Source organism: Esox lucius, chromosome 12 (genome assembly GCF_011004845.1).
Source record: "Esox lucius isolate fEsoLuc1 chromosome 12, fEsoLuc1.pri, whole genome shotgun sequence".
Classification (NCBI taxonomy): Eukaryota; Metazoa; Chordata; class Actinopteri; order Esociformes; family Esocidae; genus Esox; species Esox lucius.
The window spans coordinates 17,465,363-17,488,193 of NC_047580.1; the positions used below are offsets into that span (position 1 = coordinate 17,465,363).

Sequence of the window (22,831 nt, forward strand, 5' to 3'; positions counted from 1 at the left end):
CCTAACATACTGGGAACAAGAGATCGGAGGTTTCCTTGATGAGAAAATCATCAGGATGTCAGTTCAAATACACTCTCGCTACCCATCCATTGGGCTTCCCCTGCCTGATGAGTCCAAGAAAGAACCTGATGTTTCAGATTCTTACATCCGGTGGGCAGGCCCCTCACTCACCTTGTCCTGGCGCCGGGCCTGCCCGTAGGGCGCCTGGTTCCTCCAGTGTGTTATCCATACCTATTTGAATCAACCAGGTTGGATTTCCTATGGTTTTCTAAGGTGACATGAGTTCCACTGTTTAGGTACTTCTGATGCCAGACAGATCATAGACCGCCTGAAATAAACATCTGACAGGTAAAATGCCTATCCAGGCATGCCAAGAACCATTCCTTGTAGCTAAACAATACATGTTGTTGCAATCTGTCAGGCAATGACAGTTGACAACGTTGCACGCAACCACTGATTGATGCATGCTATTATCAAGTATGTGAAGTGGAACAGCAACTGTAAATCCATTAAGTGGAAGATCTTAATTGCATACTCTCGCTCTTCCCAAAATCTACAGGATGAAAAAGCCAGCGGTCCCTTCTCTCCTCCAATAGGGTTTCAGGAGATGACAGAACATTAACAACCTCCTCAGGTATCTGGAGGGATCAGCAAATAAATTACACTGATGAGTACAGATTACATAGTCATGAGGATTATTTCTTTAAATCCAAAGTTTTTAAAACAAAACTGTCAATCAATAATTGCTACATATTAGTTTATTTTTCCTGCTCATGGAATCAACAATTATACATGTGCATCTAGATTCATACATTTCTTTGAATTTTACATTACTTTAAAACATTTTCATTAAAAGTGATAGAAATGCACATTATATAGTTCTGATAAGAAAATACTGACAATTTTCAGTATAAATCTATACTTGAGGATTATCTGGCAAGCAAAAATCATTGCTCATTGTTATTCTTAAAAAAAAAAAAAAATTTAAAAAAGGAACTGACAAAAAACTGAATGTTTCCATAACATGTTTAGTGTTTTCTGACATACAGGGATTATCCTGGAAATAAAGCAATTCACAGTATGAAGAAAGGTATGATGTGGTGACAATCTATATCCCTGTAAAATGCTTATTGTCATATATATATATATAGTAAAAGATGAACGTCTACCATGAAGTAACATAGTTGATCAGTTATAAAAAAAAAATAAAAAAAAAACAAGTATACTTAATTAGCGATGACTAAAAAATGATTAGAAAATAAATAATTGTGGTTACAATCCCCATGTTCTCCTGTGTAGTTAAAACCAAAATAAATTAACATAGATTTCTACATTTCTTCTATTAAAAATGTCACTTCTCATGCTTTGAATGTTCCAGAAATGTTTGGAATGAGAAAGAAAACAATTCCAGCTCTTCAACACTCTGTACCATAAAAGAGAATAAAGTAGTAGGTCACAGTGTCAATGATTCAGTGGGAGGGGGAGTTGAGTTCACATCACCTGCTCTGAGCAGATGTCTGATCACAGAGATCCAGTGTTTATAATTCTCATCAGGTATTTCTGCATTAAGAGACTGCAGTCAGGCTGAGTAGGGTTAGAGAGGGTAGGTGGGGGAGTAAGGCAACTGTTCCCAGGGCGTTTGTTTTCCCTAGCAATGGGCATTGAAAAAGCAAAATCAATATGAGAGAGGATGCACATAGAGGTCCCATCTGCTCTCAGAGGAGTCTGTTAGCTTTTATAATATAGCGGATTGAGGATGTTCTGCAGGACTAGCTTGATCGGTTTCATGTTAAGCCTGTTGAGTTTGGTGGGGAAGTATCTAGCATTTTGGGGAAACCGGTTGGTTCTACATTTCCAGCATTCGAATCACCTTGCTGGTTTTGCCCTTCCTGAAAAGCAATAGATAGCACATGACCAGGAACTAGTGAGAATACACCTGTACTCAAGGCATAATGTGACAAACTCCACCTTCCTCAAACACAAGGTGCAAACAGACAGTATGAGTGTTCAAGTCAAGAGTCTTCACTTGTCAATGACTGGATTCTTTAACATTAGTCTGATCAGTCATCTACTGTTGCATTAAGGTCCTAGCTAAATTACATAAGTTATGTAAAGCTAAAAGCACTTATGCAGTACTCTCTGGGCCATGGTCCAGCTATTTATGCGCAATCTATACTAGTATTACATTCTTTGACGAGTCATCCCCTTGATACAGGGAAACTAAAATAGAAAAAAATACTGTAAATGAAGTGAGGACTGTTCAAACAAATAAATCAGATTACATCCAATTTAACCTAGAGATGGAAAACTGTACAAGACTACATTGCCTGTTACATGCACATCTTCTGATAAGAAACATGGACAGATAGGAGAGAAAAGGGAGAATGTGAGATGAGCGATGACATTTAGAATTACATTCAGTTACAGTATGCTTAATACAGGAAGCGGGGAAATAGCCCTTGTCATATGGAAAGAGAACCAGAAAGATGGCCTGGTCCAATGGAGAGGTGGTCCTTACCCACAGGTCTAATTTTTCCGATATGTTGAGTTCAGATGCACCCATTTTCCAGTAAATAAAAATACAGTAAATTATTTTTGATTGCAAGAAAACCATGCAAGAAAACATTTAAGAGATTCTAGAATGTTACGTTTCTTCGCATAATTCCTTTGAGTTAGTTTGTGTGATTTATCAACATTAATAGCTTTGAAGAAAACACAGGAAGTAGTAACCCTGGTGTCGGGGGGGGGGGTCATGCAAAGACACCCATATCTGCCATTTCTCCTCAGACTAAAATTAGAGTATTATTGCAGACCTCTGCTCTTCATTCGTTACTATGGTAACACGTCAGATGGAAGCCATTACTTCTGTTCCCACATGCTGTAATCACCTAGGGGAGGAGTGGGTGTTTGCAAAGTGAACTGGTAGAAGCAGATTGTCAAATATGTCCCCTCTATCTAACAAACTAAGCAGAGTACTTAGCCTCCAGGGATGCTCACTCATTCATTCCTTCATTCAAGGCCTTTCGTACAACTCACAAAAAAAAAGAACTACTGAAAGTACCATCTCATTGCTGCCCACAAATAAGAACATAGAAACAGCCTCCCATTCGCAAAATAGAAACAAGTGCCTTTTGTGGATCGAATCAGGAGTTACAGGCCTTTCTCTCAGAGACACTTCTCCCCGTCCGCACAAAAACCATGTGAGCACAATGTGTCCGCCTGTCACACGGCGTGCATCCATACTGTGGCACATGGGCGGCCGTGGGGTGGGCGTTGGCGGCATCTTCCTGTAGACAACGAATGTATGTGCTTGTGTAAGACTATGTGTTTGCATATACGAGAAAGTCAACGTCTGCATGTGTGAAAGTGTGTGTGGCGTCACTATCGTCAAGGTTACAGGACGGGGGCCTACAGTGTGATGACCGTGCCGTCCTCCTCCTGGCTCCTTCCCTCCAGGCCCCGGCCGGTTGGACTGAGCGCGCTCAATGAGCTGGCACTGTTGCTGGCGGCCAGGGCTCCGTTGGCCGCGGTGCGGAGGTTCAGGTGAGGCTCGTAGCGGGGCAGGGCGGGCATGCTACAGCTGGCCGACGCCGCCCGCGGGATGGGCACAGCCTCCCCGCCCGCCTCGATCACCAGGTCCTCATCGTCCTCGTCGCTCTCCACCTCCTCCGGATGATAGTTCTGGATGATATGTGCCGGGGTCGTTGCCACGGCGGTGCCCGAGGAGGAGTACCCGTAGAAACTGGCGCCACTGTCCGACGAGCGCCCCGAGCTCCCGGAAGCCGCGCCGCCGCCGCCACTCCGGACGATGTTGTTGCGCTGGTTGGCGGGCTTCACGGTCACAATGAGGTTGTGGCTGTTGGCGATCATCATGTCCGTCACCTGGTCTAGAGACTTGCCTTGGACCTCGATGCCATTGACCTCCAGCACCTCGTCGTTGACGGCCAGCAGGCCGGTGCTCTCAGCCAAGCCCCCGGGCACCATGCGGGAGATGAAGATGCCGGGCACCTTCTCCAGGCCCTGAGGCGTCACCCGTACGCTGGAGCCGTCGCGGATGTAGAAGCCGAGCGGTTTCTCCTGGCCGTGCTTGTAGAGGCGCACACGGCGGTGGGTCTCAGGGAGAATGTCCACGTCGATGATGGAGGACACAGGCCTGAAGTCCCTGGGCAGGCTGATGATCACGGGGGGCTTCTTCCGGTTGGCATCAGGCCGCAGCAACACGGCCGCCAGGACCGTCTTCTTAGGGCGCGTCAGAGAGTCCGTACCAAACGCTGAGTAGTCAGCTTCCTCTGCAAAGAGGGCAAAAGACGTATTAAAGCAGACTACCTCAATAAGACTGAAATTCAGATCGAATGGCTCACTGTAAAGGCTTATTGATAATCATTATTAGGGTGGAACTATGAATCGTTACTGACATTTCACTGCTGACTACACAGAAGTTATGGAAAAGTGACTGTGTTGCTCTAAGCCCAAAGCCTAGGCCTCTTTCCCCCTTTCAATTTAGAGCTTGCCCCTCCCTTTCCTGGGCTTTTTGGTCATGTGCACCAATATAGGTGTATACGGACTACGGTCTCATTAATAGCACGGCTTTCTGAATTCCCCAGAAGCTTACAAAGCATTTTCTGTGGGATATACCTGGACTTTCACCTGAGCATGACTCAGAGAAAGGGCACGGACAGCAGTCGAGACGTGATCAAAGGTCTGAGAGAAACAGAAAAGCAGGCTCTCTAATAGTTAACCAGCACACTGACGCTAAACATTAACATGCCTATTGCCAGTGCTGTGTACACCAGTCCCTCTCCCAGTGGCCTTCTGTTATTGCACCAACACCCAGAGGGTTCAGAAAAGTCACACCGCTTAAAGACAAAAAATGGAAACAAAGTTGAATGATACACACAAAAAGATGTGTATTGTGGGTTATTGACCTACCCAATACAGTTGATCAAAGAATTTGACGCTCAAGATGTAAGAAAGATGGTGGAACTCTAATTTAACTAAAACTCCAGCAGCATAGTTCATCTTGTGCAAATATCGCTGCTCTTTTATATCAGATCACATTCTCCTTTTTAAGTAAACACTGCGAGCCAGTACTTACAGAAAAATGCTAAATACAAATTGAATAGGTGAGGTGTCAAAAGGTGAGAGCTGCAGTCAATGTTTCTACTGAAAACAGTAGTTAACATGCGTTCTCTCGGCCAGGGAATATGTTGAAAAGTGACAAATGACAGTGAGTTGACCCGAGAAACAGCATGGCAACGGTCTCATTAATTTGATAATGCAAAGTCAAATCTCAGGTTACAGCCATGGATCCAAGTGACAGGACTTCGGATATTTACCATCCTATTAGCTGCAATACTTATTCACAGGCTTTGTCTATCTAGAATTCTCCATGTGATGTGGGTGGAAATCCAGCTATAGAGGCATTGTGAATTCAACATTTAAAATTCACAATACCCTATAGCCGCACAACTCCCCAGAACCAAAATCAGCAGTTTCTTCATCAGTCTTCATCAATTTGATGTTATTTTAATTGACAAGAAATGTGCTTTTCTTTCAAGGGTAATATAATTGATTGATCAGTTGACCAGTCCAAAACAGTCCCTTACTAACACCAGAGCCGGTTTCCTACAGCTGATAGCAAACCCTATGGACACAGACTAATCTTCTGTAACCTCCTCTCGTTCACATACAGTATTTCCAATATCAGCGTCTCATCAACTTCCGCCGATGGCCTAGGATCAGTCACACTCAGTACCTGAAGTCACCGTTCAGCAGGCAGCATATAGTGGTTAAAAGACTTGACAATCTAGTTAAACCAGTTAAGCATAATCTAGTGGTTAGATTATGCTGAACTGGTTGAATAAGAGTAAAAGAATGGTTGTTTATTAATGTTTACACAATAGAAGTCACACCTTTAGATATGATTTCACCTATTGACTCAAACCTCAGGCATGTAGCTGCGTAGCTGAGCGTGATGTATACGTGAGTTAATGGTTAATGAAACCAATTCATGGGAACTGTGTAGAAAGTAAATACCAGCCTACAACCCTCAATGGTGTCAGTAAGAAAAATGTTTGGTTTCAGACTATTTAGTTTGTGGAAGTCTGAAGGTGCTGTACAATGGTGTGAAGAAAAGACACCCACCCCACAGAAAGGGGAGGGGGGTCTATTTTTACATTTACACTACTGATCAAATGTTTGGGCTCACTTAGACATTTGTATGGACATATGGATGTCGGAGGGAAAACAGCCCTGCAATTACCATCACATAAAATGTCTAAAATAACAATCTCGTGCAAGACAGATGCAAATGATTTTTAAAAATCATTAAGAGTAACTTGGGAGGGTCCAGCCTTCCATAAAGACCAGAAACGAACCGAATGGATGCGCGGTGACATCATGGCAAAATCAAAACAACTATCCGAGGCTCTCTGGAAAAACAATTGATTATTGATGTCCATGAGTCTGGGAGGGGTTACCAAGCAACTTGAAGCACATCATCCCACAGTCTGATGGACCATCTACAAATAGAGAATAAAGTTCAGACCAGTGGCACTTCAGGCCAAGTGTTGACTGAGACATACTCTGACAAGTTTCCAGGAACTCCAGGGTAACAATGGGTCTTATAGGGCTCTTTTGCCACAATCAATGTGGCAAAGTGCCTGAGTCAACAGACAGAAATAGACCAAAGGCACAAATCTGGCCTACATAGGAGGTGCATGTGCATTTCACATTTAGAAAAAAATAAAACAAGATTAAAGTTAACATCCAATTTAATTCAATTAAAAACCCAGCATAGCCCCCCCTCAATAAAGGCTTCTTTTCCATCCTGCCAAGTGTAATCAGCAAGTTGTCAGGAGTGAGGATGAGAGGTTTGACAAGCAAGTCAGCATGTAGGCTAGCCATAGGATATCTTAAAAGTCTACCCTAATGAGCAAAGTGGCCTTTATGGGAGAACACTTTAATCTTGGCCAGAGTTTGACAGAATGCTTGGGATAGACTTTGATACCAAATGGAAGATGATTTTATGGTCTGATTAGAGAGCGGAGACTTCGGAGAAGATCCATTTTCGAGCATGACAATGACCCCAAACATACAGCCAAAGCCAAACTGGAGTGGCTTAAAAATAAAAAGGTCAGTGTCCTGGAGTGGCCATGTCAAAGCCCTGACCGCAAACCAATTGAGATTTTGTGGAAAGGGTTGAAAAATGTCAGGTCCCTATTCAACTTGGAGATTGATACATTTTGCAAAGATTAGGCAATGTTGTGTCCAGATGCGCAAAGCTGGTAGAGACTTTGATCCAAATACACTCAATGCTGCCAAAGGTGCCTCTGCCAAATATTAACTAAAGGGGGTGAATACTCAAATCAACCAATCCATCACTCTTTTTTACATGTCATTAATTTAGTAAAAAAAAAAGTTTTAGTTTTTCACTTGGACATTATGTATTTGTGTTGATCAGTGGCAAAATCTCCTAATTAAACAGGCTACTCTTTGACTTCATGTAACATAAACAGTGGAAATGTCCAAGGGTTTTGAATACTTCTGAGATCCACTGTAGGCTTTTAAAACCATTTGTTGTTTTTAATTTGTTCCAATAATACTTTGCAAACCTCGCAAAAAACCTGCGATGTCAGAAGATTGGGCAAACATGAGGCCCAATGTCAGCATGGGAATTCTTCGGCATCATACTTGCAAAACGTTATGGTTTCCATGTTTCCATCTGAGAAACCGGAGCAACCTAGTACCGGGCACTGGGCTTGTGACGTGATCCCTGGAGGAGCCACTGAACATCCCTCTGTTAGTCACAGCCAGAGCAGACAGCCATGTCAGCGTAATGTGACACTACGCTCCAGCGACAACAATCACCATCACAGAGCAACTAGACTGTCAATCACTCACTACTCTCCAGTACGGTGAAAACACACTCATTAATAATTTAAATATAGACGCACCTAGACAATGAATGTGGGCGTTCCTGTGCTTTTTAAAATAACAGGGCTACGTTCAGTCTTGATATCTAGAAAACACTCTTCGGCATCTGTTCAATAATGACGGCTCTGGAAACCGTCTACTATGTTGACAAGACGCCTGGATATTCCTCGCATGGTGAGTACCATGATGTTCCAGTCACAGAGCGATAAAACAAGGAAGGGAGTGGGAGAGCGAGGGAGGGAGGGAGGCGGAGGCCACTTATTAAAAGAATGGTGAGATGGTTGATCGGACAGAAAATACTTTCAAATAGGAACATTCCTGCAGTGATTCTATTCTCGGTGGTGAACAGTGAACAGATACAGTGGTATGCTGATAGGAGAAAACAGCAGAGGAGACAGGGAAAGTGGAGGAAGGTTAAAAAGAAAAGCAATGAGAAGAGGGAGAGTCAGAAAGTGATTAGCCAGGGCTTTGGTACAGAGGTATGTGGTGCAAAGACCAGTGTATCATAAACGCAATTCATGATATATTCAGTGCAGACTTTCCTGTAGGAAAACGTGTACGTTCCACCTCTAGTACATAAGAAACAGCACTGATTTAGAAGGGAGGACAAAATGACTACACTACATGGCTATCATTTATATCATGGTTGTATAATAACATTTCCATGAGCCAAAAGATAACTGCTTACAACAAAGGACTCTGAATGAATCACTCGTTATTAGCAATGCATGACTGAATGCACACACTTGGTGAACCTCCATTATTATTACTGTACTGGCCTACTAAGATATACAGAGTGCATTACTTTCTGCAACCTTTATTGAGTGCGTAAGAACAAGTGTGAAAGAGAAGAGTTATTCCTTCTGTCCCTTGTCATCACTGCAGCATACTGTACTTCATCAATTCAATTTCTGCTGACAGTGGCCCCCGCCCCCTTCCCGTTTCTCCGTCCTTCACTCAGTCTCTCTGCCTCTCCCAGTCCCTTTCATCCAGACTGGCTTGCTTCTCTCTGTCCTGCCTGACGGTGACTGATTACGCTGCTGCTGGGCCAGCTCGACGCTGTGTTCCAGGCTCCTACTGCAACCTGCTACACCCAGCCTCCAAAGGGAAACGGGTGAGGACGGGGGTGAATGGGGGGAGGAGGGAGGAGGTTGATGGGGGGCACATGGGCTTGTAATGCCCATCCCTACCCAGGCCATTCTGTCACTCATTCTCCTGAACAATGACTTTGCCGGTGATGCAGCCAGGCTTAGAACACCTTTCTCTCCCCCTGTCTCATCATCCTGGGCTTCTGCAAACACAAGGAGTTTGGCTGTCACTGCGATTTGGGATCAGAGGAGTAGTCAAGACTTTTTATGCTGTGTTGTGTGCCTAAAAATAGCTCAGCAATAAATACCTATCCTTGCCACATCATGGGAAATCAATATGACCATGTAAATAAAATGAAAACATAAATCATCAGTGATAGAAAAATTAACCATTTTGCCCAAAATAGGGAGAATGTGATTGAAATAAAAAAAAGTAACCCTTTCTGGACAGGTATGGGCAACAGCCGGAGAAACGTAAACACTTTCATATTCAGAGATGGATGCAATTACAGATTATCCATCAGATCAAATCATGGATCAGGTTATCACCAACCCCCTGTTGGCCCCTTCCAGCAGCCAGGCTTTGAAATGCTTTGAAGTCTGGATGCAGATGTGTTAATATGTAAATGTGTTTCATGATGGCAGGTACGATATGCAAGCTTGAATTATTAGGCTACCAAAACATCTAAAAGACTTCTACCTTAAATGATTGATTGCAATTTATCGCTCTTGCAAAACATAGGTCAGTTATACCAACACTGACTATTGTCCATTACAGTACAGCTATAATTACTATTTATAGCCATGTAAGACTATCAACTTACCCAACTGAGGCAGAAAATCTATTGTCCTGTTTTGAGGAGCTGGATACACCCCCCCAGCTAGGAAGAGAAGTACCTTATCTATAAATGTACAGCACGGCAATTTATCAACCTCAGCCTTTTGACCAACATGGCAAATAAAACACTGCATGTACGTTCCTGCCAAAAATCATTAATTCTTTCCATTATTTAATTTCATTTCCTCACCTCCCTCCTGGGGTCTACCTCCCCACACCACTCTACAAGTCTTTGGTAGTCAGTACACCCTCCCTCTCTCCCTAGCTAACTTCTGGCCCATGTCTCCACTCTTATATGTTGGCCGGCTGTCCTGTTTAATCTACCAAGCAGTGGTGATCAGAGGCTGTGCACATTCCAGTAAACGAAGCTCCCCCACCCCTCTTCCAGCTCCCTGTCCACCATCTTGGGCCTCACTCCCTCCCTCCCTTCCTTCACCCAGGACACACTCATACTGAAATGTTTAGAAGCTCCTGTCGTCAGTCACCCAATATTCAATTGTTCCTGTTCAAAAAGGCCAAAATTTATGTTACTGCGGTGCAGATACTTTTTGCTTGCACACCTCTTACTTCAAATCCCACAGTAGCATTATATTATGAGATAATGGCAAAGAAAAGTATGTTTTGACATAGTGCCTCTGACCCAGAATTATTTTCTTGCATTCTAGAGCATATTTGGTGAGTGAGTGCTTTGGAACTTTAGACTTCTGAAAACGATCAGGACCGCTGGCAGTTTATTAAAATATGTAGGATGTACACATTTAAAAATGACAAACAATCAACTGGTTGAAGGAACCTGAGTCTCAGTTGATCAATATTTTAGTTGGGGGCAGTCCTATAAGCAGGCTAAGCAAATAATGTAGGCATTAGAAGGGTACAGAGTACTATGACAAAATGAATATTATAATGGACAGTGAATTTACTGAATACAAGAAAAAGACCTTAAATCTGTGAAAAATCTATACATTCAGCTGCAGCTAGCATCACAGTTCTGTAAAGTTTGATGCACTACTCAATTGGCTAGCTCTACTGTCTGTAAAGAAACAAGCCTGTGGAATTGTAGTTAGCAGCCTACTTTTTTTGCTTTCAACCGCTTTATAGTTATGTCATGAGCGAAGCATGCTTGCTGGCTAGCAATCATTAACAAAGCTAGCTAGCTGATGTTAGCTGGCTAATAGCTAATCCTACATCTAGATTAAAAGCGGCTAAAATAGTAACTTAACTCACATCAAGGCAGCCCTTGTTTTATCATAAGTGAATCTATAAAGCAATGAGAGAGGATATAGCGAAACCTAAAACATTAGCCTTTAACTGGGATACAGTTTTGCCACAGCTTGGTAAAGGGACAGTGACCATACAGCAGGCCATTTCCAAAAATGGTTTAAAAAATGTTGTTTGAAATATGTACTTACTAACTGCAAACAGTTTTACTTGGAACCAAGACAGCAGTAACTACATTTGCTTGGAATGCTGAAACTTGTGGTACTTCATGAACAGACAAACAAAGAAAATGTATTCTACCACAGAATTCCAATTTACTTGAGGAGATACTATTTTTACGACAAATGTATCATTGCTAACATTAGTAATTAGTACAGTAGGTGCGCTACAGTGAAATTCTCCTTTGCGGAATGTATGAAAATGTACAGGCAATTCTACTTGGTTAATGCAAGTGCCATCAGCAGTAACGGTTTAGCGGCAGCAAGTTCAAGTTAGGGTAAGTGCACATAGCCTGTCATTAGCACATTTCCTCTCATTACTTGTCTTTGCCTCCATATCATGCTTTACCTAGCTGGCCACAACCTGTTATCATGCTTCATTAATTGCTTTACGGGGCGGGAAGGCTGCACTATGTACTCAAACATTATGAGTCATTATTACAAATGACTTTGCCCACCATGGTTAGAGTACCACAGTACAGTAATTCCACTAGCAGGGCCCCAGACTGAGACCAAATGGTTGCACTTTGGTTACATTTTTAATTGGCTGTGCCAGCGCGACCTTCAGAAATATTCATTTTTATGTATTTTTATTTATTCAGTAAAACGGTAATGGAATCATTCCTCTCCCTTTCCCTCTCACGCACCACTCCTCCTGATAAGGGATTGTACAGTGGATAAAAAGTCTACATACCACTGTGTGTATTGTGAGTTTTTTTATTTTCTCTCTCAAGGACTTTAGTTCGTTTTTCAATTGAATTGTTCACATTAAAGGTGGAAAAAGTTCTGACATGATTTATCTTTGTCTCATTCTTCAGAAGAACCTGGAATTTTAACAGGGGTGTGTAGACTTTTTATATCCACTGTAACAGTGACAACAGCCTCCTGCCATGCACAAATATTTCCAAGAACTTGAAGAATCATGACTCTAGTTTTCAGTTTCTTGTTTGCTGGCAGTGGGTCAAGGGGTGCTCTTATTGAAATAATTTGCAAAACATTTGTGCTTTTCACTGAACGATCCCAGTGAGTGAAAAAAACTGAACGTCATTCGTGAATGACATTGATACAATAACTATCAATAAAGGTTACGATAACCAATTTCTTAATCAAGTGAAAGGATGAGAAAATCATGGAATCTACCAGAAATTAATAAATGTTTTTGCTCTCAATAGATTTGAACTTCGTGCCTCTCATGTGGAAGACCTATCTTTAAACACTACGCCACGGCATTACACAGTACTCGCTGACTCCAATGAGGATTGTGTAAAACTGACTAACGTTCCTTATTAAGTTTTATCTCCACCATTGCGTCAAAGGGTATTGCTTTTGCCACTGGCCGATTTAACAGCTTATTAGATAGTAATAGGCTGACTAGTATCAACTTCCTAGGAATAATCATCAGAATAGAGCAATTGCTAGCGAGACTGAAGATGAAGTTTCCCATGCCAGGAACAGTCACAATACAATCATATGTGTAAGTCTATCCTGACCCAAAACACATGCAGATTCATACTTCGAAAATCCACCAGAAACAGTCGGAATATAACTGTAAACTGTTTTATTTCAGGCTTACTATAATGTAGATAAAAGTATTAGCTATCAAAGTTCTCTTCTATATGGAATAATTCATAAGGCGTACTTCGCTTCGCCGGCAAAGAGATAAGACTTCGGGACCTAAAGTTCACAGGTCCGCTTCTCTAACCACTACGCTACTTAACAAGGGGTAGTCAGTCAGTAAGTAAGAGACATTCGCTCATCTTGGCCGACTCCGCTTACGCAGGCCGGCAAAAAAGTAAAAAAATTTAATCTGCATGGTTATTGTTGAAAGTAAGAATGTGTTCTCGGCATACTTGACTTGACTTACTTATATAAGTCTTCTATCAAATACTTCTCCCCACTGTGTGCGCACGCACACGCGCACGCACACACACACGGGAGAACAAGTATTTGATACACTGCCGATTTTGCAGGTTTTCCCACTTACAAAGCATGTAGAAGTCTGTCATTTCTATCATAGGTACACTTCAACTGTGAGAGACGGAATCTAAAACAAAAATCCAGAAAATCACATAGTATGATTTTTAAGTAGTATTGGGTACAGCTCTCTGGTCTTTGCCATTATGGAGAGGTTGGAGTCTGATTGAGTGTAGTGTCTTTTATAAAGGAAACAAGTTCAAACAGGTGCAGTTAATACAGGTAATGAATGGAGAACAGGAGGGCTTCTTAAAGAAAAACTAATACGTCTGTGAGAGCCGGAATTCTTACTGGTTGGTAGGTGATCAAATACTGATGTCATGCAATAAAATGCTAATAAATTATTTTAAAATCAAGGTGTGATTTTCTGAATTTTTGTTTTTGATTCCGTCTCTCACAGTTGAAGTGTAGCTATGATAAACATTACAGACCTCTACATGCTTTGTAAGTAGGAAAACCTGCAAAATCTACAGTGCATCAAATACTTGTTCTCCCCACTGCGCACGCACACACTGTAATTTGGAGTGATGAGACCAAAATAGACCTTCATGGTCATAACCATAAGAGCTATGTTTGGAGAGGGGTAAATAAGGCCTATAGTGAACAGAATTCCATCCCCACTGTGAAGCATGGTGGTGGCTCACTGATGTTTTAGGGGGGGGGGGGGGGGGGCATAAGCTGTAAAGGCACGGGAATCTTGTGAAAATTGTTGGCAAGATGAATGCAGCATGTTACCAGAGAATACTGGCAGACTATTTGCATTCTTCAGCACGAAAGCTGCGCATGGGTCACTCTTGGACTTTCCAGCACGACAATGACCCAAAGCACAAGGCCAAGTTGACCTTCCAGTGGTTACAGCAGAAAAAGGTGAAGATTCTGGAATGGCCATCACAGTGTCCTGACCGTAAAATCATCGAGCCACTCTGGGGAGATCAACCAATTGCAAGATCAACTTTGCATGACCTGGAGGCATTTTGCCAAGACGAATGGGCAGCAATACCACCTGCAACAATTTGGGGCCTCATAGACAACTATTAGACAAAAGACTGCACGCTGTTATTGATGCTAAAGGGGGCAACACACAGTATTAAGAACTAAGGGTATGCAGACTTTTAAACAGGGGTCAGTTCATTTTTTTTCTTTGTTGCCATGTTTTGCTTTATGATTGTGCCATTCTGTTATGACCTACAGTTGAATATATGCGTTTTGCCTGCTCACTCATGTTTTCTTTACAAATAGTACATACATTACCAATAGACTCTGTGCACCAGCGTAGTGAGGAACTTCCGCTTTTGTCTAGAAGTCGGTATTGTAGCTTCCAGTTTACTTACTAATACTAATCCGCATTAGTAAACACCTAAACTCCCAACAAGATGAGTGATGCTGTTGTACGGAAAAAAAAGAAATATAATGTACGTGACTCATTTAAGTTTCAAGGTACAATGGGGCATCATTTTAATCAGGAGAATGTCCTCTTTTTAATAAAATATGGCTTGCGACATTCAATGACTTCAAACGCTAGACTAGAAATAGTCAGAAAAGGCGATTTTTTTTATATACTTCCACGTAACGCAGGTTTAAGTGCAATTAATACCATATAGGACCAGATGTTTACTTCCTATGCCAGTTGTTATTTTTCAGTTTCATTGTGAAATGAGATTACAGTAGTAAAATAAAAGAGACGACCTGTTTTGGTGCTTTTTTGAGGCTATGGAATTTTAAGCTTAATTCAGGTTAGAAGAGGCTGAACGAAGGTTCGTTTCAATTCACTTGCTATGGGGACGCACTTGCGTTCCAGCTTAGCCAGCGTTCTTTTGCCGTTTTTGAGGCTAGGGTGAATTTGTATGCATTCTATTGTCCTGCCTAATACTACACTAAAAAGGAACACAACGCTAACTAACTTAACATCTACTAAAAACTGAAATTTTGGGCGACGCGGGTGATTGCCTTAAGTAAACCGGAAAATGATATGCCGACATCAGGCTAAAGAGGAAGTTTGTCCATACGCTTGCGCACAAAGCCTATTCCCCAAGGGTATGCAAATTTTGAGCACAACTGTGTATACACACACACGCACACACACACACACACACACACACACACACAGGTGTGTCTGTATAGATATGATAAATAGATTAAGAACTTTTTGTACTATTTTAGAAATATAGAGACCGACGTCCCAATGCTAGTAGACAAAACATAAATAAGGGACAGCAATCAAAATCTAACAAAATGAATTAATCTTTGTAAAAATCTACTAAAATGCCTAATATTTATTTTACTCTATTATACTAGATAATTGTTTGGGGTTACAACCAAATCCTATGGTGATGCCATAAACTGAAATATTCAGTGGAAATTGTTAGTGTGGAGCCCTGACTGAAGGTATGACGGTGTGGAAATCATTAGTTAAACAAAACACGTCCACCCAGATTCCCGGAATAACTGGCTATCAACAGATGCAGTGAAACCTGAAAGAGCCATACATTGTGAGGACAGGACAGAAGGTGAAGGAGTGTCCTCTGTATGACAAACACAGACAAAAACTACATAATAAACCAATGGAATTGCATTCCAACAATGCCGTGATCCACTTGACTGACACCTAACTTCACCAGTTTACCACACCCATCCCCGTGACAACTGATACCACGGCTGACTAGGTTTCAGCGGGCGGTTTCCTTTAGTGCTCTGCATTTCTTCATGATAATAACGGAGGCTACCACAATGAGAATGTTCAAACAATTATGGTCGCCAACGAACCCATTACCAGAAAACTTGTGATGAGTATTCAGTGATGAGCATAGTAGAGAAATTCTCATTGTGTGGCTGACCACAATAAACACTGTTGACCTGACCTCAGCGACCGTTTGCTTGTGTGACATGGGGAAGTTACTAAACAAAAACAATGACTACTTCAGAAAATACCTGTTACATAACACTGAGATAAAAAAGCTGCAGACTCAAAACCTGGCCACATTATCTTCGGCTCCAACAAAAGTTTGGTAATATTCCAGTGTGGTTAAGGTTAGGGTTAAGGTTCTGCAAGAGAAACAGTGTTTATGGTCCAGTGTTGTTATGGTTAGAAAAAAAAAAACCTCATTAAAAAATGCATAAACGGTGGAGTTTATGTCCGGCCACCATCCCCGCCCTTGACCCCCTAGCAAAACCTTACTTGATGTAATGTTACATGTGCATACTACTGACTCTAGCCATACTAAACATACCATAGCGTGGTATGCTAATGGAAGCCAATCAGCTACACGCAGGGAGTGATTTGAGTTGGTGTTGCACACGGTTTGATATTTATTTCAGCATAGACTGGGGTTGAAATATAACCCTTGAACACAAAAAGTAAAACTCCCCAGCAGGTTTTGCAGACCCCATCACACCTAAACAGTACCCAGAGCCATGAATTCAACGCTGCACGAGACTCTTCAGGGCTACCATAGTAACAGGCAAACAGACACAGCAGCCATCTAGACATTGTGAAGATGTTTCCTTATTTTGTGTGTGTTAGAGATGTTTTCAATAAATCAAATCGGCAGATGAAATTAACACACAAACACACACATTGCCCATGAACACACAATTATAAAGTCCAAAACCATTCCCAACACACCAAGCCCACAACCTCCTCACAACAGGATCCCCGCCAACATTTCCAACATTCCGCATTCACATAGCTCATCACTGAAGCGTTCCATACAACATTACAATGGCAATCTGATTCTTAATCAGACCATGAAGATTAAATGTGCTACTTGCTAAAGAAGTCTAGTTCCTTTTACTTCCACAGTGACACAAGGTCAGCCATGGCTGGAGGGAAAACATTCCTACTCAACACTTTTACAAGTGTTAATCAAACTTAAGCATAGAGAGCTCCCACATAACAACAAGAAGTAACAACGTGCTCTTTACATCTGATCACACAGACTGAGCCCACAGAAGGACACAATGCTGAGAATGACCAACTGATTGATTCCTCATAAAGTAGGTCCTGCTAGTTAGTTTTGCAAATTTTTGACAAGCACCATTTATTTGGATGAAAAGCCTACTGTCCCCTACCAAACAAGGAAGACTGTAATGAATAGAAATTAATTCATCACTCAGTCTGAAGGTTCCTCCAAGACAGAGTCAACTGCTACAGAGAAGTTGCAGTCAGACAGCAAAGGCTGGTGAGAGGCCTTAAAAGAAGAGGTAACTGTGCGGCTTGTCGGCGACTGAACAACAGGCTCATCTCGGTTAACAGAATGCTCCCGTTGCACCAAAATCCCAATACATGAGGCACGGGTATTTTGAAATTCACCATTACAAAGATTGTGGGCAAAGCAGTAAAGCATGAGTGTCTTTGTGCGCGCATGTTCGCAAGCATGTGTGGTTGGGGGCTGCAGCCACTGTGACAGGGCCCATTAGACATTAGTGGCCAGCGTGTAATTGAAACACAGGGCCCATACTGCATTACACAGTGACCCCAGTAATCCCCTCCTGACAAAGTGGCTTAGCATCTACAGGTCATAGGGCACAAAGAGACATCTTGGACTTAAAGCCCACAGCCCCATTCTCCCTGGATTAAACAGATTGCACTGCAAACACAATTGTGACAAAGGACCTTTTAACAGAGACCGACAGGGAGAGACCGACAGGGAGAGACCGACAGGGAGAGACCGACAGGGAGAGACCGACAGGGAGAGACCGACAGGGAGAGACCGACAGGGAGAGACCGACAGGGAGAGACCGACAGGGAGAGACCGACAGGGAGAGACCGACAGGGAGAGACCAGACCTGCATTAGGTAGCCAATACAAAAATGTATTTAGCTATATATACACACACAGCAGGCACTCAATTAGGCTGGGTGAAAGAAAAAATGTAAATGCATTTCATGCTCTGACAATAATAGATACTGGGCTTGACATTGGCACTTTAACAATCGGACCATTCTTGTTACAGGCATGATTATAAGCATTTCATGTAATTAAGCTATATTATCCAATTCATCCTACAAAAGTTTTTGTTTGAGGAAGTGTAAACAGTATTGCTATTTCAGCAATTCACACTAGGGGCCAGTTTCAAGGATACCGACAAAAGAAAAGAAAATCAAGCTCAATGGAGTTCTCTATTTACCTAGATTATTTTTAGTCCTAGACTAGGCTTAATCTGGGTCCGCGAAACCAGCGCTTGAGATCCCAAATGTCTGAAGCCTGTTCATGTTAGCTGGATTTGAGATGAGGCTACGATTCAGGCTATGGATGAGAAAATCTACTTGCGGTTTTCTCCTTCTTCCAGTTGGAAAATTGGAATGCGGCTTTGCCTTCTCTTATTATCTAACAGGAATGGTTTTACAAGGCACAGTATTTTTTTGCTGACAGATCTGGTGATGTTTTATATATTGGCACTAAACACGGGCTATAAAAAAAAGCATTCACTTTACTTCTAAGCATTTATTTTTAGTTCTTGTTTTCCAGCTTGAATCAAGAGCAGCACCTGTCAAATTTGTGACTTCAACACTACAAGAGTTCCCTGACACCTGTCGGAAAATATGTTTTTGTCTCTAAATCCTGAGTTCAACACCCATGCTAAAATCAGCAATTCTCACATCAGGGAAGAAAAAGGTACTAAATGATCACACACAAGTAGGCCTAGGCCTCATTCACTGATCAACGACTACAAACAATCCAGAACGTAACGGCAGAACTGTGAGACAGCTAGTTAAAAACAAACAATCCCAGTGCAGTTCAACAATATTCAGTCCAGGCAGTAGCTTTAAAGGCCTTTAAATATGACAGGTCATACTGCTCTACCCTGTAGACTGGGCTCCACCAGACCGGGTTCTTCTAAGCATCTTCCCGGCCCCTGCCTTCTAGGGAGTGTTTCCCAGTCACAATGCTTACGCATCCTCACTTACTCTTAGCAGTTTTAAGCGGGGTATTAGTAAAGCACATTGTTACAACTGCTAATATAAAAAGGCCACAAGAAAATAAATGCAATTGAATTTCACCGATTCTTCTTTACCTTTCCTCTGCAAGAAGAGCCGTAACAGTGGACTTGCCACAGAAATGGCCTTGTGGTAGTTGTCATCATTGTTGATTGGCAACAGGTCACCATGGACATCCGCATAGCCCACCAGCAGGTCCACATTGGGGATCCTGTGCACGTGCTGCAGAAGTCCATAGAACTCATCAAACCGGCCTGGCTTAGACCGGTCCAGGGAGAACCTGCGGAATTCGGCCCCAAACTGGGACAATGCACACATACATGATTCAGAATAAGATAAATTGGCCTGTATTAACATTGGTGTTTGTAATACAGGTTCACCAGCAAAGAGCTGACAGCAAACTTGAAAAGTATTCCCCTGTATCTGACTTAAGTAAATGAACTGCTGTCTTCACACTCAATCAACGGACTCAGGAACACTGCGGTTGAGGTCTAAGTCCAGAGCACCACTCAGATGATACTAATGATGAGTCCTTGTCTCATGTGTGTGAAGTACAACATCTGAGTCAATGAAAATGTCCATAGCTGTGGTTGTGCATGTTCATGTGCATTCATACTATAGTAGCCTCTAATTACAGCAATGGACACATCAAGATATGAATAGAAAAAAACTGATCCAAATCCACCCCAGTTTCCGTTAACTTTTTCTGGTGCTACTCAATTAGTGAGGCAGTTTGCTCCAAACATGGTTTGTTCATGATTGAAGGGAATGCCTGTGAGCAAAGTCAACGTTAACTGAGACAAGGGTTAGAACCTCCCATCCTTTTTGCATTACTACGGTGCCCCCAGTGACTAGCAGTGTTGTGGTTACTGCTCCACAGAGCGGGGCACTGAGCTTGTAGTGATAACGGAGCAGGATAAAGACGAAAAGCAAAAAAAAAATGTGCACTTGTTACACAGGGGAATGGTAACATTCTCATTTTTATGAGACTAACGCAATTAATATTGTCAAAACGTATATAGTTAATGAAAAACTATTTTGAATACATAGAGTAAATCATCATGTCATTCCAGCGATTAGTTTGGTATACTGCGGTCACAAGAATTGAACTATTCAGAGGAATACAACTGTGCAATGACATACAGTATCTAGTGCTACAGACTAAAACTTAGCGATCCTATGCGGAAGAAATTAAGATCACCTGTGACTGACACCTGCGCAGGGAAAATTAACAAAATTACTTGCCAGCACTATAGGTCAACAGTCTTCATTACCGATTAAATAACGAACACAGTACGCGATACAATCATTTACCTATGATATGCATATCAAACTTTATAATTAGTTATCATCAATATGCGACCCATCATCTACCTAACTGTGTAACATTGTCCAAACTCAAGCACAGTAATGTCTGGTTTACTGTAAGGATATTCGGTCATATGCCTATTGGTTATTTACAACATCACTGCCTAATCTCAAAGCTTTTGACAGGTGTCGGAAACGCGGCGTAATACATCATGGAATTCGTAGAAAGTGACAGAATGTGGTACGGTAAACAACGTAAATCCCAATATAACTTGCTCGCTCGTAAGATAGATATTTACGAAACGAAAACGCAAGTAAAAATCCAAATTCATGTACGTGTAGGTCAGAATGCCACCTTGGTTGGAAAATAAATCCAAGACGTACTGTACTAGCTACATCGTACAGTTATTGGAGTTGCATTTAATCGACTACTGACCGTAATGTTACCGCACCACCGAGCCTTGCTTGGGTTCTGGAGATCAACTACTCTCTACAGTACAGTCAGAACTAGCTAGCGAGCTAGCAAACTGGAAACGACGTTACACAGGCGCAAACCAGACAATTGAATTTGCTACAGTACAACATCATACGTATGTTATGGCAAGTCAATTAGCAGGCTAATTTAGACATAATTTGCCAGGATTCAATATGAGACTTCGAAAACTCATACAACAACAGTTACAAAGATGGACAGCCGTTTGGTTGGCAACGAGCTAGTTCATTTTGCAAGCAACGCACCTTGCTCTTCACCTCTACGGCGCTCAGAGTTCGGTTGCTCGGCACTCGGTGGTTCTTGTTCATCTTTCGCTAGCAGGACCGCCACAGCACACACTTGCCCTCGCGGGGCTGCCCTTGTCTTCTTCGCACCTCTATACTTAATTATATCAACACAGGTATTCCAGTTAGCTGTGTGTCCTTATAAGACACTTATGTATCTTCGTTCGCGTTGTCCTCCAGAATGCGGCAACGCCTCCCAATCAACGCGCTGTAACAAACTTATATTCTCATACTCGCCACATCGCCAAGCAGCTACTAACCACTTCACTGTCTAATGTGACGTTTTCACGCACCCACCAGGAAATTGCTCCTGTTCTGTTTGGAGCCCAGCAGAGCCTCGTTCCCAAAACGCGCGCTCCCGCTAGTCACAATCAAGTAAACTTTTCTAAATCCCTTTTTATCTGTAACCGTGGTTTATGTTTACCCTTTTCACATAATTTCTATATAATTTCTATAAAACTTTTGTCTGCATCTCCTAAGCCAGAATGTCTTAAATTGCAAATAAGTGTCTGAACTGTTTTTTTGGAAATAAATATGTGAGTACAAAGTAGCCATAAAAAGTATCTGGATGTCTATAATATAAACAATAAAATAAGTAAGTTACACAAATTTATTTTGGCCAAGGTGAGTTCGCTCCACTCCTTTCCTAAAATCCTTAATGCTGGTGTAAGGTGACATTGCGACATCTTCTGGCCATCTAGTGTTAGCGTATACCAATTTCTTTCAAAGAGTACATTAAAATAAAGCAAATTATAATATATAATTCCAGCAATACACTGGCAATTCGTTTGGGTATGCTGCAGTTCCAAAAATGGATTTTTGCAAAGTTTCATGCCTCTCAATAGTTGCATTTTCATTTTTGGAACTGCAGCATAACCAAACGAATTGCCAGTGTATTGTTGGAATTATATAAATTGGTATACGCTACAGAAAATATCTCAAAACCTTTCAGTCAATCATATTTGCTATCACATTGCAATTTGAGAGGGCTCATATAGCTTGTTCTTCATAATTTGTTCCACTATGCTATTGATTTCTGAAGATGAGATTTAAAAGATGCAGTCATATTTTACAACCTCCCGTTTTGGGTTTGATCAGCACTCCCAATCAGCTCATCTGATTAACACAGTACACTTCCCAGTGTAAGGGAGTGGCTATCTCTATTTGATTTCACTAACTAGCCAGTCACCTCACTAGGTCTGACAGAAACATTTAGTTGATTACGGTGCATTTAATACGTTGCACCCACTGGCGTTAGACACGTGACTCTTAATTAGCGAAACATTCAATAACTAGTACACAAATAATGTGACCAATCCTGACTGAAATCGTTGCGAGTTAAAACATTTTTTTATAACCTAAACTGTAACCTTAACCCTAAACTCTGTAGAGTGAATACATTAACCCTTTTTTTTGTTGATATTTTTGACAACTAATATTGTAAGTACTTAACAACTAACGTAAGGAAACGTGAGTTAACAAATAATACGAAATTCATAATAACCCAGTTAAAGTTAGCCAACACCTAATGGCATGAA

The 22,831-nt window shown here is 41.8% G+C and overlaps 1 protein-coding gene across 1 annotated transcript; it reads right to left on the reverse strand.

Annotated features, from left to right (window-relative positions):
- Positions 1–740: 740 nt before the first annotated feature.
- pard6b (par-6 partitioning defective 6 homolog beta (C. elegans)) lies at positions 741–21,601 on the reverse strand. Its single transcript, XM_010875518.4, has 3 exons — positions 21,255–21,601; positions 19,286–19,508; positions 741–4,289 (listed from the first exon to the last, which is right to left on the reverse strand). The coding sequence occupies exons 1-3, from the start codon at positions 21,315–21,317 to the stop codon at positions 3,409–3,411; spliced, it is 1,167 nt and encodes a 388-aa protein (XP_010873820.1). The 5' UTR covers positions 21,318–21,601; the 3' UTR covers positions 741–3,408.
- Positions 21,602–22,831: the final 1,230 nt, after the last annotated feature.